The sequence below is a fragment of the Amaranthus tricolor genome, chromosome 13 (genome assembly GCF_026212465.1).
Source record: "Amaranthus tricolor cultivar Red isolate AtriRed21 chromosome 13, ASM2621246v1, whole genome shotgun sequence".
Classification (NCBI taxonomy): domain Eukaryota; kingdom Viridiplantae; phylum Streptophyta; class Magnoliopsida; order Caryophyllales; family Amaranthaceae; genus Amaranthus; species Amaranthus tricolor.
The window spans coordinates 1,151,154-1,168,708 of record NC_080059.1 but is presented as its reverse complement, the minus strand read 5'-3'; the positions used below and the strand labels follow the sequence as shown (position 1 = coordinate 1,168,708).

The window sequence follows — 17,555 nt, the reverse complement described above, 5'->3', positions numbered from 1 at the left end:
TTTGCAGTTCATGACATGATCCATCATCTCAACTTCCTACTTCCTACTTCCTACAGCCACTACTATTCCATGGTCTTATAATTGTACAATGTCAGATGATATTTCAATAGTTGAATATCGTTTATGGTGCATTTAATCGGTCAATATTAAATGGTGTATAGTTTCTTTATTTGTAAAAAAATCTATTGACAAGTTGAATAGTCATGCTTGTTCCACTTTAATCATCTTATTTTCTTTAAAAAATTTATTTTAATGGATGACCATTAAAAATGTGGTATGAGACAGTAATAACAACTATGAACAATTTTTTTTTATCATCATTAGTATTGCAAGATACATTTCAAGAAAAGTTACAACACGAATAATTTACTAATTTTTAACACCAACACTCAAACGAACCTCTATATTTATGAACACAAAAATAATGAAATTATTTGATTGGTTATATGAAAGGCATATATATAATTGATGTAATGAGTGACATGCTAATGTCCCCTAGCTAGTATCTATTTCTAATTACTTTTTACAAAAATACTCATTTAATTTGTTTGTGTGAAACTGTCCATAATTAAGTATATATAACAGTTTAATATCCTAATATTATTAAGCAAATTTATGTAGACATTCCTTGTACAGAGTTTCAGAATAGAATGTACGAAACCTTATTCTTACTCTTATAATAATGTTAAATTGTTCGTCGTACATATCTTCCTCCTTCTTAGGTTTCACCCAATGACTAAAACCCTAATTTTTAGTTTAACAAAATACGTTAATTTGTGACATGGAAACTATATGCATTGGTGCTACTTAAATTGAGCAACTCAAATTTAACTCCATGAACACTAGATTTAAACTAACGCCATTCATACTCAAACTCTATTCTATATTTTATTTCCTAAATTTATTACATAACTTAAATTAAAATAAAAAATTTTCAATATAATATAACGAATTTAAAAAAATTAAGAGTTAAGCAAGGCTGACAAAACATTTTATCTTTTTCTCTCTAAATCATTATTATATATAAATGCAAACTTCGGATTTAGATTTTTACACCTCTCATGAGGACATTATGCAGAGATAGAAGTGATTGGAGATGTTATATTCATGTTTTAGACTTTTGATAGTTATTATCCCCTTTAATCTTTTCTACTTTAGTTATCTATTCAGTTTTTTTTAGTTTCCTTTATGTGATACTCATTTAGCTTTATTATCATGGTTCTATTACACTTTTAATGTGGTTTGTTCGTTGTAGGTGCCTTCTTAGTCGAGATGTATACCACCACTCATATTTCTCTACGCAAGACCCGTCTTTTTGGGGGATTATCGGAGTGCAAAGAATTCTCCTTACCCTATTCTTGGAGGGGGGTGCGGATATGATATATTACCTTCCTCTCCAAAACTCAGACCTGTGCGGAATACTAGATTGATGATGATGGTGAAAGGTTGGATTGGATTTTACTATTGTAAATAGAACATTGTTAATCCATTCACTATCCTTTTCTTTCGCATCATAATATTCATTGCGATAAGTTTTCTACTGATAGTAACATTTTTATAGTGATACGTTATAGAGAAAAATGTCATATTATAAGTAGTAAAATCAAAACCCAAAAGAGAATGCGATAATGACAAAATGTTTCCTCTCGTAATCACGTAATAATATTAGTTAGTACAATTATTAGGTCATGTGGCATGCATGAATTGTCCATATTACAGCATAAAGTGATTCTAGCTACCTGCTGGTCCTTATTATTATTCTTTTTATAACTTTGTTAAGTCTTAACCAAGCTTTATTTTTCTTGCTTCTTGGATGCTTGAGTATCAAGCTACACACACAGTTGGCAGGAATTTTATTAATGTAAAGCTTTAAAGCATCATTGTTAGTTACATGACCAACAATTACTCCTTTCTTATAGAATTTATAATATAAACATTGATTCTATAATGATTTTATGTTGAAAATTTATTATCAAAATAATTACATATCCATTCGTGTAAATAATGTTTAATGTTTTTATTTTTAGTTATTTATTATGTCATTATAAGGAAACGCTCAAACAACAAAGACACAACTACGATGAAACAAATGTTTATTGTGATTGTTTAAAAAATCACGACAGATTTTGGCAATGACAAATGAGTTCTCGTAATATTTTGACTTTTAGGATGGTTATGGCCACAAAATAGAAGTCCGTCATGGGCTTTATATTTAGCGATCGTTAGGATTGTCACATAGTCCGGCGCTAGCTCCAATTTTCAGAAATCGCAGCGGACTAAAATCTGTCACTAATAGAATTGATATCATCCTCATTTTTTATTTTTAAGACTCAAATTTCATCCTTATTTCTGATTTCTTAAGTCTCAACTACTATGAAAAAATAAAAACAAAAAAGAAAAGATAAATATGTAAATGACCGCACTTAACAACAATATTATTGCATGTTTTGTTTAATTCATTAATAAAAATACTAAAAAGTAAATAGATATAAATACTAATTGAATAATATATATATATATATATATATATTATATATAATAATAATAATAATAATAATAATAATAATAATAATAATAATAATAATAATAATTATTATTATTATTATTATTATTATTATTATTATTATTATTATTATTATAATAAATTATAAAATATATTTATAATAAATATTAGTAATAATAACAATAATTATAATAATAATTAAATAAATAACAAAATTTCAAATAAAATCGTATTAATTGGGCTAAGTTCATTACTATCGTGACAAACATGCAAGGGACACGGTTATCACACGTATTTGCGAAAAAAGTACGATGGACTCGCGAGGAAAAATACCTATTAGTTTCCCGACTACATTTGCAATGATAATATCTGTCTAAATATTTTGTGAATTAAGATTGTTTTTGCGATGGAATAACCTTAGCAACAAAGGATGTAACAGTGGACAATTTTCGTCGCAAGTTCGTTGCTAAAGGTCTTTAGCTATGAAAATAACGAGGAAATTGTTTATTGCTATATCTCTTTTCTTTTGTAATTTGCAATAGTTAAACGGCTCGTTGTTTCATACATGTGACTTGTTTCACGGCAGAGGTAAAGAAGAGAGTAAATCTTCTTATAAAGGTGAGGATTAACCCTTCATACTATCAAAGGGTATTAGTACTATTGAATCTACTTTGGATTTATAAGTGGATTACCTCTCCTCCTACTTGTTTGGGTTGCTGGATAGATCAATTTCGTAAATTTATAATATAATACAGAGGCCTATTTGTTACAAGGCTTTTAAAACTGGACATTTAATCAATCCACTGATTAAGAGAAGTCTAATTTAAGATTAATTTGCATTCTTTATAGCTAAAACTTATTAGGACACTTACATGTGTGAGGAGTATTGAAGTGCTTATTGTAGTCCACCTTAAAATTGTCTTACATCGAAAAAAGTGAAAGAGTACGTATTTGATTATAGTAGTAAACTCTCTTAACACTCATAATTAAATAAATTACCAATTTTGTTAATGATTTGAATTCCACAAACCCTTAGTGTTAGGGGATCATATAAGTAGGAAGCAGGAACACAAGGATTAAGTTCCAATTAAATAATAATTAACTAGCTAATTAATTATAGCAAGATTGCTGATAATATAAGATACTTTTATGGTACTATCAAGGGGTATTTTTTCCTCAATCAACAATCATATGATATTAAAAAACTTTAGCTTCAAGATATTATTATTAGTGAAAAAATATACCCAAAAAAGTTAGAAATCAATAAAAGAAGTGTTTTATATATATGAGTGATGTATTCATTTTGGTTGATATAATGAAACAACTTTCTATCCAAAGAATTTATTTATATTTTTGATTCTAAGCTAATGTTGAAGTATTTCATTTCCTACACATAAGAGGAGAGGAGTAATGAATTAATTCTTTTTTTATGTGGTGAAACTTAATAAAATAATATATATAATTTCTATGATTGGCTCTAGAATTATATCAATCATGTTTTAAACTAGACCTATAAGTTTATTGAAGAGGGATTTTTATGGTTAGAGGAAATACAAGAAAAATTATAATTTCAAAGTAAAATTTGATTAATTATGATACTACATATCTATGTTTGTCAACAAGTTTCTTTGTCTTAAATAATTTTTTAGAAAATTTTAAATCTATAGAGTATATAGGCAAATTTTTAAGCTCATTATTTCGAGCTTTTAGTTGATTGAGTTGATTTTTTAACTCTTATCAAAATAAATTAGGAACTACTTATAAAATATATATGAATTTACTCTTATAATTAACAAAAAGAAACCTTCTTTTCTTCACTAATAATTCTTAATTTTCTACTTAAAATATATAAGTATATCACTACACTATCAAAAGTATCATGACCTTTTTTGGGTTGATTATTAAAGAAATTTGATATTATAATTCAAATGGTTTATTTTAAGAAATATTATTCAAGATTTTCCAAAATTCGCAACAAACTTCTAAATTTTGTAAAAAATTTATTTGTGTTTGTTACAAATTTTACGAAATGAAAAGAGAAGAAAAACAAACTACTTTATTTAATTGATGGTTTAGAAATCAAATCTCTAACCACAGGATCAGAGATCAAATAGACACTATAATTATAAAACAAACAAAAAAAATTCAAAGGAAATAAAAAAATAATAATAAGCACGTAATATTCATATAATTCTTCTCAAAATATGTAACAAAACAAAAACTTAAAAAACTAAAAAAATTCAAATCTTTTCTTACCTCTAATGTACATTTTACTTAATTACTATATAATAATATCAAACTTATAATCCAAATGACATGATAATGAATCTACAGACATATCTTACAATATTTAATTTCCTTAACTTCTGTATTAATTTCATAATCATTTAATTACTCAATAAAACCTTATTTTTCTTTCATTTTATATAATTTTTCTTGGTAACCCCTAATATATAAGGATTACTAATTTTAATTAATTAGAGCAGTAATTAACAATACTTCTCATGACTTTTACCTGAGTAGTAAGACACTTAATATAATGAGCAGTTTCATCTAACAAACATTGTATATCCATTGCTTCTCCACCAGGTACCAATCTTCTAAGCTCTTGGGCTTGACTCGGGCTCTTATATCGGCCCATGGCCCGTTTCTTTCTCCTGGCTACAACCCGGCGATACCGAATCCGTGACAAAATGGCCCGACTCCAGGCCCGTTTTGTACCAACTGTGGCTGCCATGGAAACATCCGCTGCTACCTTTACTTTGTGATATGACTGAGTCAACTCAGTACCACTATTTTTATTCAGGGTTTTTTCTTGGATTTGAATCTTTTTTAAAGCCCTAAGAAACCGAATAGCAAATCTTGTTCTTAGTGACTTAAGATTTAAGGGTGTTGTACGTTGATGATCATGATGATGATGAGGATTCATGGGTTTTTCCTTTTTAGGGTTTTTCAGAAAAATGGTAAGGACTTGTTTGGGAGAGGATAAATGGGTGAAAATAAATCTTGAAGGAATTGAAGAAGGAAAAATGGATTTTGTAAGGTTTTTTCTGACACAAAGGGTCCTATTGTCAGAAAGACAAAAGGAGATTTCTATTCTGACTTAATTCTGACACAGTTTGTACTTATACTCCTACTACCCAATTAATAGGAGAACAATGAACAATAGTGAGAAATAATGTTTTTGTCCCTTTGAATTTGTTTTTTTTTTTAATTATTTTAGTTAATGAGATAATTTTAAGAGGATGGACTCAGATTAACTAGAATGGGGAGAATGTGGCTTGACTCTTGAGGACTATTTTAAAAAAATTGTTTTTTGTATTTTTTGAAAAAAAAAATGTTTTGAAAATTTGTTTGGTTGGAGGGGGTGGAACAAACATGTGAAGAGAGTGAGACAGAAGAGAAAAGAAAAAGTATAAGAGATGAGAAATGGATGGTTGTAGTTAAGAAAGGAAGGAAGGAAGGAAGGTTAGCTCAAGAATCAATTCACTTTCTTTTTAGATAACTTAAAATAATTAATTTTATTTTGTAAAACTATTTGAGGGTCAAAGGAGACCTATAATCATTGATATCTATCTATGTTTAGTCTTTCAAGAAAGATTTAGTTTTAAATATTTGAAATTTTTTATGAACAATTTAAAGCATTTAGATTTTATTAATTGTAATTTGGTTATTAATATATCGGTATTAAACATGTCATTAATATTATTTCGCAGTGAAATAATATATTTTTATATTGATTTAGTTGGTTGAATATTAACTATTTAAGATTACTTGAAGTCTTTAGATATAATGTTGATGCCTTAGCTTAATAATTTGAATCTATGATAGCTAATTGACATTAATCTACTAATTAGTTTGTGTTACTAACCATGTTGATTTCCTAAATTTCAATCTTTATCTTAAAAATACTCCTTTTTAGAAACTGCTATGATAATTTATACTTTTTTTGTTTCTTTGAACTTGAACTATAAAACTCAAAAAACTCTCATATATTGAGTCTTATAGTGCAAAATCAAAGAGATAAAGAATCTAATACTTAAATGATATTTTTTTTTTGTTCTACCTCCATAATATAATAAATTCGTAATAATGATTAGATTCAAATGCTCCAAAAAAATCGACCCCACCAAGAAAGATTAGTGATAATTAATTTCAAAAAAACAAAAATGAACTACCATCCTAACAAAAACATAAAAATGATCTAGAGGTGATACATACACATAAGTTGATATATAATTTGTCGTTGATAAAAATAAAAATAGTGTCACTAGAATAAAGTTAAAAGCTAGAAATTGAAAATGAGGGCTTAGGGAGACGAAGAAAAAAGTGAGTTAGAGTGGGCCTAAGGACGGGCCAACTACCATATGATTGCACATGGTTTCATTACCCACTTGGACTACAAAGTGGGCCCTAGTTTTGCTACCCAAAATTTGTCCCATCACTATTCTTTCTTAGTACTTTACCCATATGAATTTCTCACTTTCTCTTGTGTTTGTCGTCTATATCAAACGACAATTGGAGCGAAATTCTAAGGGACTATTATGGTTAGTATATTGTTGGAAGGTTTTTTCGTTTTTGCATTTTAGATAGCTGGTAAATGATTATTTGTTGATAGTTGATAGTTGATAGTTGATAGTTGATTGTTGATAGCTGATAGTTGATTGTAAAAGTTTATTTAATTAGTTTTTATAAATTGATTTGACCATTTATTTTCATTAGCAAGTTTAAAAAATGAGGGTAATAATGTCATATAAAATATTGAACCAGCTAAATAGATGAAACACGTTGGATTTAATAGTGTAGAGAAATATTAGCTTATTTGATTCAATAAATTATTTCAATCAACTCAATTACAAAAATATTTTTCATTAAAATTCACTCAAGTGAACTTTAATTATATGATTTGTTGCAGTGTAAATATTATTAATTAATATTAACTTTAAATCTTTAACAATTTATAATAATGCACAATTTAAGATATCAAAAATTAAGTTAATTAATTCAAAAAAAAAAGATTAAGTTATTATATTGGCTAACATGCAATCATTATTGAAATATTTGCCGGATATGATGAGAAAATAATTTTTTAATGAATAAATTAAAAAACTTAAAACATAATCTGATTCTAAAGAATTATAAATATTTAACCCGTCAAAATAATGAAATTTTAGTAAGAGTTTTGCGCTCTATCAACTAAGCTAAAAGGACTTTGTTAACATTTCTATAGTACAATAAGGAATTAGTTTGAGTTAATTTCCAATTAAAAGTTATAATATTTTTTCAAAAGAAAATTTCCAACAAAATAAATAATTGTAATTGAAAAACTTTCTAGATTGGGGTGTTATAAGAAAATGTGAGTTTGTGAGCAAGAACTGGTGGTCATCAATGCTGATGGAAGTTTACGCTAATTTAATCACAAGTCACATGGGCGGGGGCTACCCTTCTTTTTTGGCTTTTCATTTACTATTTTTTTAATTATTTGTACATTTCCTGTGGAAATGATTGGTTGTGGGGACTATATTTTATAATTATTTTTTCTTTAGAATTTCTAGTGGATTCAGCTGTGGTTATGTGGGGAAAATTCTATCTATTCTCAATAATAATTAAATAAAATCCATTGGTGTATCTTTTTATTTTGGATATTTTTTCCAAATTTGTCAATTTTTTTGTTTTATTATAGGGTATTCTTAGGTTAGGGGACGGAGAATTAAATGAAAATTAAATTTAAACTATTTTTTAAAGGTAGTATTTGCTTTTCAACTGAGATAAAAACGTATTCTCCTAGTAGATTTTTTTTAAATGTTGCATTGAATTAATTAGTAACCATTTTTTTTGAATTTATTTTGTGAGCAATTTGTCCTTAAGAGTTGTTATGATTGAACACATTTTTCTTGGAAAAGAATCATCGTTGATAGGAAGAAATCACATCATTTGTGGAGTATGATAATAATGGATTAATAATTAATCTTAGAAGAAAACATTTAATTAAATAAATAAAACTAAATTTTTTGCTGTATTTTGTAACAATTAGTTAATATATTATATTTAAGTTGTATAGACTCCATCAACACAATCTATTATATGACTTTAAATTCATATCGTATGTTTGCTACTTCATATCAAATTTAAAGTTTCAAAAAACATTCATGGAAAAGAAAATGAAATAAAAAGAATATAACATTAAGATTAGTCTATCAAGATATATGAGTAGAATGCTATGGTAAAAAATGTTGTAGATTTTATTCAAGCTTTAATTTGGAAATTAAAAAAAAAAACTAACCAATAAAGAGTTTTCCATTTACAAATTGAAAAATATGTGGTGTTTTGATCTTGTTATGAATAGTGTGACTTGCACAAATTAGTTTGTACATTTATGTGTGGACTCTTGGAATGGATCCTTAATGTTTGTTTAAGTGTGATTTAATTGATGAACAAATCATGAGAGTTATTGGTCTTGATGGTGTTTAATGGAGAAGTGCAAAAGGTTTCTTGATGATGCTTTGCTATGATAGTCGAGCAGTAATCATGAGATGAAGAGATGAATAAGTTTGTTGATGAAATTAAAAGAAAAGAAATTTTATTGATGAAATTCAAAGAAAATAAATAAGACCATTGTCAAAAAAATGCAAATTTAAAAGTGACTGAGCCAAAATAAAATAAAAAATTTGTGCAATTTGAGGGAGTTATGTATAAACAAAATTTCTTTAAACGAATTATTTATGAACAAAATAAAAATAATAGCATAATTGATGATGCATTTATGAATATCAAACCAACATAATTAAGCAATGAATATTTGAATATTTAACAGCAAATGCATGCACTATATATCATTTTGCTAAATGAATAGAATATGCATGTTGCGTTTATATTAAACTGTACACCTAACTTGAAACCGAAATATTATCTATTTATCATGACAACACAAAGTTTAACTCAAAACACCCCGACGTCTTTATTCTTATTATAGCATAAAAATATAATTGCCAGTTAATATAAATTGCCATAAGAATCATCAATATAATAATTTGATTTGGATGTCACCTTGTTTATTTTTAAAAAAATTACTCTATTATAAAACGCTTGACTCACATAATCAATTTTAACCTATTAAATTAATCCATTTGGCAAGACTTTTTAAGTAATGTCATTTGATATTTTTTAATCTTTTTATTAAATTATATGATATGATTAAAATACTTACCTAATACAGCTTCAAATTTATTTAGGAATTAAAGTGTCCCATAATCGATTCTAAATTATAGTATTGTATTAGTCTATTAAGTAATTAATAGTGTTATTTGTTAGAAGTATTTTTCAAAATATTGCTTAAATTGAAAATAATGGCTTAGTTTAATATTTAAACAAAGACATCATGCTTAGCTGGTCTAACAATCAATTCTTACAATAGGAGTAAAAAGTGGCTTAAACGAACATAGGCCAAAATGATAATGGCCGACATTGATCCTCCCAGCTTATTTGCTTAACGACAATTTTCTCGCCGCAAAGCTTATTTCCACAGAGAAAAATAAATGGAGGTACAAAAGCAAAACTCATTTTCTATGCTAAAATTATGGTTCAACAGTATATATATGAAAAAAAAAAATTACCTCAGTTAAAATAAGTATTTTTTCATGTAAAATTATAAATTTAATTTTCATTCAATTCTTTTATTTTGTTAATCTACCTGTAATATAAAAAATAAAATAGTGTACATAAATAAACATTTATCTTCTGTACTCTTACGGCTCGTTTGGTTAGTGGTATTAATTAAATTGTGGTAATGAGAATGATTTACAATGTTAAATTTTATCAAAAGTTCCATATCATTCCCATGGTAATGAAACTTTGATCACAAAAAAATTTTTTTGTTTACAAATTTTCATTACCATTTAATACCACCTCTCCCAATGGTAATATATTGGAATGAATTTTACGAAGAAAATGAGATGATTGAAGTTGGACAAGCATGAACATCAAGGTAACTAAGAGATTTTTCAACCAAAATTACATTAGTTTTTCATTCCCATTACCATCGTTTATTATCACTTACCACAAACGGACCGTTAATTGCCAAGTGAGAATCTAGGCATGAATCCACCTTGTCTATGGCTAAGACCAATTGTGATTTAGTATATATAACATATTTTTTTTGGGTCCTACCGTCGTAGGCTAGTGAATTCCTAATAGGTAAGAAGGAAAGAAAATTAATTTAACCTGTAAGTGGTGAAAATTAAATTTCTGTCATAAGAGTGTAAAGATCAAGACTCTCAACCATTAGACTAATCAATGATTATCATAATATCTAATATATCTTAAGGCTGCAAGCCTACAACCATCAGTTTCATCTTCTGATGAAGTTGGCTTTTGATTTGATTCTTGACAATGTATTAATAAGAGTATATAAATATATTGTAATTACATTCTCCGGCTTAAGCTAGGGTTGATTATCCAAAGTAATGGGGAGATCGATGGAGATGTTAAGCATCGTATACAAGCAGGTTGGCGTAAGTGGCGAGCGGCTATCGGAGTCTTGTGCGATAGGAACTTCCCGATTAGATTGAAAGGAAAATTCTACAGAGTTTCCATAAAACCAGCTTTATTGTATGAGACAGAGTATTGGCTCGTTAAGAAGTGTTATGAACAAAAGATGAAAGTAGCAGAGATGTGTATGCTGAGATGGATGTACGGTAACTCAATTATAGATAGAATCAAGAACTAAGAGTTTAGAGAGAAGCTAGGCGTTGCCCCACTAGCTGCCAAAATGTGTGAAAATAGGCTAAGATGGTTTGGGCATGAGCAATGAAAGGATTTCGACTCTCCCGTTAGAAGAGTAGAAAGCATCATATTGGAGGGTAAGAGAAGTCGAGGAATACCTAAGAAAATGTGGGTGGAGTAGATCAAGAACGACTTAAATGAGTTGCGCCTCTCCGCAGATTTAACTAGGGATAGGAGTAGTTGGAGACGTCAGATCCATATTTTAGACTACTAGTAGTTTCTTTAGTTACTTCCCTGCCCTAGGGTCTAGTTGCTTCTTACACGTTGTGTTTTGTTTTTTTGTATAATTATCGTAGTTTTACTTTATTTTTATTTTTATTTTCTTTTTTTTCTCATTTTATTTTCTTTTTTGGTTAGATCTAACTTCTGCTTGTGCTGTATTTTTCTGCTAATAATTGCACTCTTGAGACGACGTTGCCACTCATATCTTCCTTTTGTAGGGCTCCTATTGTTTGGGGTAAAATCGACCGCTTTCCTCTAGTCCTTCCTGTGAAGGAAGTACTGATATGGATTGTCTATCACCTTACCTCACCCAGACCCTGCTTTCGGGCGAAATATTCGGTATGATGATACACACACATCATAAGAAAATACAAATGAAAAGACTACAAAACTCTTTTCACGCAAGAATTTATGTTTTTACCTTAAAGATTCTTTGTTAGAGATTAGGATAAAAGATCAATTAATTAATGATTATTGGCATAATGCTGTTTATGTTGTGCACTGAAGAAAGATTCGTTTCAATACGTGGACAATGTCTATCGAAAAGATACGTAAAATGTTGATTCTTCATGGAATTAATTAAAATATAAGAGGTTAAAGAATATTAGTAAACCAATTAATTTAATCAAATCTTGATGAATATAACATAAATATTCCAAGATCTCAACAATACTATTAATTATTTTCCCTGTTAGAATGATGCTATAATATGTTCATCACGATAAGTATTTTTGCTTTTGCATGTATCATAATTATATAATTCATTATTTAGTCTATCTAAGAATAAATATTTAATTTAATTTAATGCTTATTTATAAAGTGAAGAATAAAATGAAGCAGCTTGAATGCTTTTGGCGTGATGAGAATAACGCAAATCTGCTTAGAGATCCAAAACTTCATCTTTGGTTGCATAGAGCATACTTAATTTAATTTAATGGCCTTTAATTCGTTGAATTATCTGGTAAAATTTTAAAGTCAACCACATGATTTGCTCCTTCAGCGAATTTTAATGGGATTCGTAACAAAATTCTTTATATGTTTTATCTGTAGTTTATTTATTGGGTATCAAATTTATGGTATACTAGGATAGAAACCTTCTAATGCACGGAATTTTAAATACGTTAATATTTCAATGCAATTTTAGATTGCAAATTATACTTTATATTTTTTCTAAAATTTAATATTGTAATTATAATAGTCTAACAATATAAATCATTGATTTTAATAATCAATTAATTGAATTTTATGTCATTTTAGTTTTAAATAACAATTGACCTTTTTACGATCAGTAGTTGACCTATTTAAGATTAAAATTGATACCTTTAAGGTCAAAATTGATACCTTTAAGGTTAAATTGAATTTTTTTTTACAAGTTATAGCTGATCATAATTGATCACTTTAAGGTCTAAATTGATCATTTTTAGATTAAAAATTGATAATTTTTTTTATAAAGCAGTCATGAACTCTTGATCATTTTCAAAAGCATTCATTGAATCAATTAGCAAACATAACTCGAAATCGACACTTCCTCCGCCTACAACTTTATTTTCAAGTCCATTATGAACAAAAACTGTTGGGGTAGAGCAGTACCACTATAATTGATCAATAATTAAAGAGTACAAGTATTTTTATGTTCCATTATTCTACGAGAACCATCATGTTGCATCAAATAAGAGTACTTGTACTGTACATTATTTTGACGTTATTATCGATAGAATTACTGACTATTCATTTGTTGTTTGAAACTCATCCATGGAATAATACCATTTTATTACCTCCGTTCTGAAATTGCAAAAAGGAATCATATTTAAGTAGAAATTCAGTTTAACGTCAAAATTGTTCACTTTCAGGTCAAAATTAAAATTTTTTATTATAATTGATCTACTTAAGTACGTTAAGTTGAAATAGATACCTTTAAGGTTAAAATTGACATCTTTAAGGTCAAAATTAATTTTTTTTATATATTAATTATTGAAGACCAACCAATTTTATTTTTTAATTTTTAGCTTTTCGGATGGCCCATATGGACGGTCTCAATATGAGACCGTCGCTCGCAAGTGTTTGTGTTTCATAATTAGTCAATAAAATATGAAATTCGACATAAATGGACCAAGTATGGCCGGATCAAATGGACTATTGACTTGGCTGATCGACTCTTTATTAAACATAAAGTGATCTGACCAGACACGTTAAGGAATTGCCCTGATCCAACCCGCCCGGTTGAACACTTCAACTTGTGATAAACCATTATTGTTTGTCTGGTTAATAAGAGTGGTAGAATTTGATTACTAACAATTCTTTACATAGAAAGAAAACTGTTTTGTAGAAAATTTCTAATGCATGATAATGCAAGTTGGTTTGTGAGTTAGCCTTAGCCCCATACATAGACTTAGGCCAATTCATATATCTGTTATTGCCGACTTCATATCTGTGACTGTTAGTAATTGCCGACTTCATATAACTGTGTATGATAGGATATATATATATATATATATATATATATATATATATATATATATATATATATATATATATATATATATATATATATATATATATATATATATATATATATATATATATATATATGTGTGTGTGTGTGTGTATTTTATAGATTTGTGTACTTGTTATTTCTCCATGAAATGGTTGTACCACCTCCTTTTTGTTTGTTTATTTTAGTTATTTTACAAATTTTAGTGAAAATATTAATCTTAATATCTCTAAATTTTAATCTAACAAGATATTATATGGATACATTTTATTTTCAATATATTTCTCAAAAACCTTATTTAAAAATTCATTCTCCTAAATTGAAAATTTTTTAAATGAGCAAACAAAAAGAAACAATGGAGAAAATATATATGTAAAACGTATGTGATAGAAGTTAAAAGTGACTCTTGGGTTCGTTAAAGGTTGTTAGCTGTATCAACTTTATGATAACGTCTAAAACTACCATGTGGTGTGGTTGTCATATATAAGTCCTAACTAATTGCATCATATGCTACTTGTTTAATTTTAGGGCATCTTAATTCGTCTAAACTAATTAGAATTGAAATGAACTAATTAAACTTTCTTCTTAAACTGAAAGAACGATGAATATGTAATAAATATGATATTGATGACACGATTACATTGAATTAGAGAGAACTTAAAGTCACATTTGCTTTTTAAATTTGTTTATAATTTTTAATTATGTACAATTAGAAATATTATAAATTGAATTAGTATATTGATAAACATGCAAATATCAAATGAGACATTAATTCTAAATTAGAGGAAATATAATTTTTTTTGAAATTTTAACAAACGAACGAACTCTAAGTATATATGGTTGTCTTTACAAAATAGCTCTATTATTATGAATTATTTTACAATATTGAATTAAATTATTTACATTTTTTATTTATGTAAAGTTGTATGTATAATATGATGTTTACTGCCAAGGTTTAATCGATAACAATTTTTTTGTTAGTATTATTACTAATAATTAAGAATAATGTACATTTAACCCCTAAACTCTCACCCTAGGTGGGAGTTACTTTATGACATTAAGATAATATAATATAATGTTCTGTAATGAACTAATTTTCAATTTGATGATAGCTCTTTACCTTTTTTTGAAGCCTAGTTCAAAAATTAAATTTAGATAAATTTGATATTGATACTTAATTTAACATATTTTTTTATTTTTTTAAAAAAACTTTTTTTAAAATTCTAAGATACTATAAATTTGAAAGTGGTTTAAGTGTAAGGTTATTACTCCAAATTAAATAAATTTAAATGGCTTGGTATGGAAGTTTTTACAAGCACATATTTTAAAATGATTCACAATTATTTAATAAATGTCAATTTCTCTCTTTCAATCACTAAAAAAAACGCAAAGTTCCGACTAAAAATACCGACTACCAACAAACAGTCGGTATGTCCCACTAAATTACCGACTCACCATAAATAGTCAGAAATTCCGACTAAATTCCGACCAACCACTGCATTGTAGGAACTTCCGACTTCTTACTGACCAAAAAGTTATTCGGTAGCATACCGACAACATGTTTAGTCGGAAGTTGGTCGGAACATTTGGAGAGGAGCAGTTTGTCGGAGGATTGTCGGTGATTAATCGGTAGCGCTCGAATTCCTTCTATAAATACCCTCCACCAACGAATAATTTTTTTCACTCATTTAACATCTCAAACTCTATAAAACTTTCTTTCTCCTAAATATTTTAATTTCTATCATACAAAATTATCATATTTACATTAACTCTCAAAATTAACAAGAATTCTTAACACTATTAAGGTATGTTTTTTTCTGTTAATTACATAATTTATCGTTTCATGAATTTTAGTTATATTTTCATTAATTTAATTATAGTTATATATATGCATTCATTATATTGTTATGATATATGTTGTATTTATTTTGTAAATTAGAGACTATATTTCCTCCAACATTCTTTGATGTCATGGAACATCTTTCTGTTCATCTAGCTTACGAGGCACGGATTGCTGGTCTGGTACAATATAGGTGGATGTATCCATTTGAGAGGTAAATTTAAAACGAATTATTGTTTAGGTTACAAGTCAGCAAGTTTTAATAATTACTATTTAACAAAATTACTGGTACCTTCGACATTTAAAGCTTAATGTAAAAAACAAAGCGCATGTTGAGGCTTCGATCTGTAATGCATATCTTACAGAAGAAGCATATCATAATTTGTCTCGCATTACTTTGGGAAAGACGTTCGATGTAGAGTTAGAGATCTTCCTAGAAACGATGACGGAGGCTTTAATAATGTTAGATCGGGTGTTTTTTCCATATTCACATATCCAATCAAATCCCATGGGAGGGGTAAGGTTCTTATAATGGATGAAGCAGATCTCAACATTGCTCAGACATATGTTTTGTGAAACTGTCCGGAGGTAATCACTTTTATGATCAATTTGTGCACTTAATCAAAAAGTACGAACCAAATTTAAACCTAGAGTAGATTGATCATGTAGTGCAAAACCAATTTGCACATTGGTTTCAACAGATTGTAAGTACACGTTTAACATTGTAATTTTGAATGTTAATAGTATTACACACTAAGTTTAAATTATTGATAATTTACAGTCTAGGGAAGGGTTTCTTGATGTTGTGGAGAATGCTGACATTTTAAAGGATGTCGTCGAGGGACCAATGTAGAAGGCACGTCGCTATGGCGTTTGTTACGTGAATGGTTATAGATTTCACACTATGTCCCTTCTTGCTAAAAAGAAATCTACCGAAAACAGTAGGGTGTGCGTTAAATCTGATGATAACAGGCCAGATGAAACAGACTTTTATGGAAAGTTAGAGGACATTATTGAGCTTTAGTATCGGAAACTTCCAATTAAAAGGGTCACACTACTCAAATGTCAATGGTAGGATCAAACTACCACCGGATATGGCCATGGTACGAGAATCCATCCACGGTACAAGCTGGTTGGCATTCATATTGGTCGATCGTATAGAAAGTACGATCTTTTTGTGCTAGCAAGTCAAGCTACCCAAGTTCATTATCTACCTTATCCGAGTTTAAAGCAAAACATGAAAAAATGGCGAGCTGTTTGCAAAGTCAGATTGAAGCATTTCGAGGAAAGTGCTTTCCAATTGGAAGAGAAATCACCAGATTTTTTGGTAAATGAAGATGTTTCAGAAGAAATAGTCGTGCCGCTGCGTGATCCAGCTAATGAATTGTTGGTGTTAGACAAAACGGTTCATGATGTCAATGAAAATGAAGACACCATCGAAGATCTTGTATTATCGGACGACGATGATGTCGATGACAATTATGTACCCAATAAATTTTATTTTGTTATCCAATATTTTTTTAGTCGTATATTTAATTAGGTACATTTATTTTTAAATTTGGAACGATTTTCAATTTTAGTAATTATATTAATTTAAAATATAATAATATTAAAAATAATAATTATTATATGTATAATACAATAATAATAATAATAATAATAATTCTTATTTTAACTAAAATAATAATAATATTAATTTTAATTATAATTGAAAATCA

The 17,555-nt window shown here is 27.9% G+C and overlaps 1 protein-coding gene across 1 annotated transcript; it reads right to left on the bottom strand.

Moving 5' to 3' along the window:
• Positions 1-4,659: 4,659 nt before the first annotated feature.
• LOC130797906 (transcription factor IBH1-like) lies at positions 4,660-5,956 on the bottom strand. The gene has a single exon (XM_057660695.1). The coding sequence runs from the start codon at positions 5,430-5,432 to the stop codon at positions 4,977-4,979; it is 456 nt and encodes a 151-aa protein (XP_057516678.1). The 5' UTR covers positions 5,433-5,956; the 3' UTR covers positions 4,660-4,976.
• Positions 5,957-17,555: the final 11,599 nt, after the last annotated feature.

Bases quoted from the DNA above. Each gene is read 5' to 3' on its own strand.
- LOC130797906 (XM_057660695.1), bottom strand. From the start codon at position 5,432: ATGAATCCTCATCATCATCATGATCATCAACGTACAACACCCTTAAAT.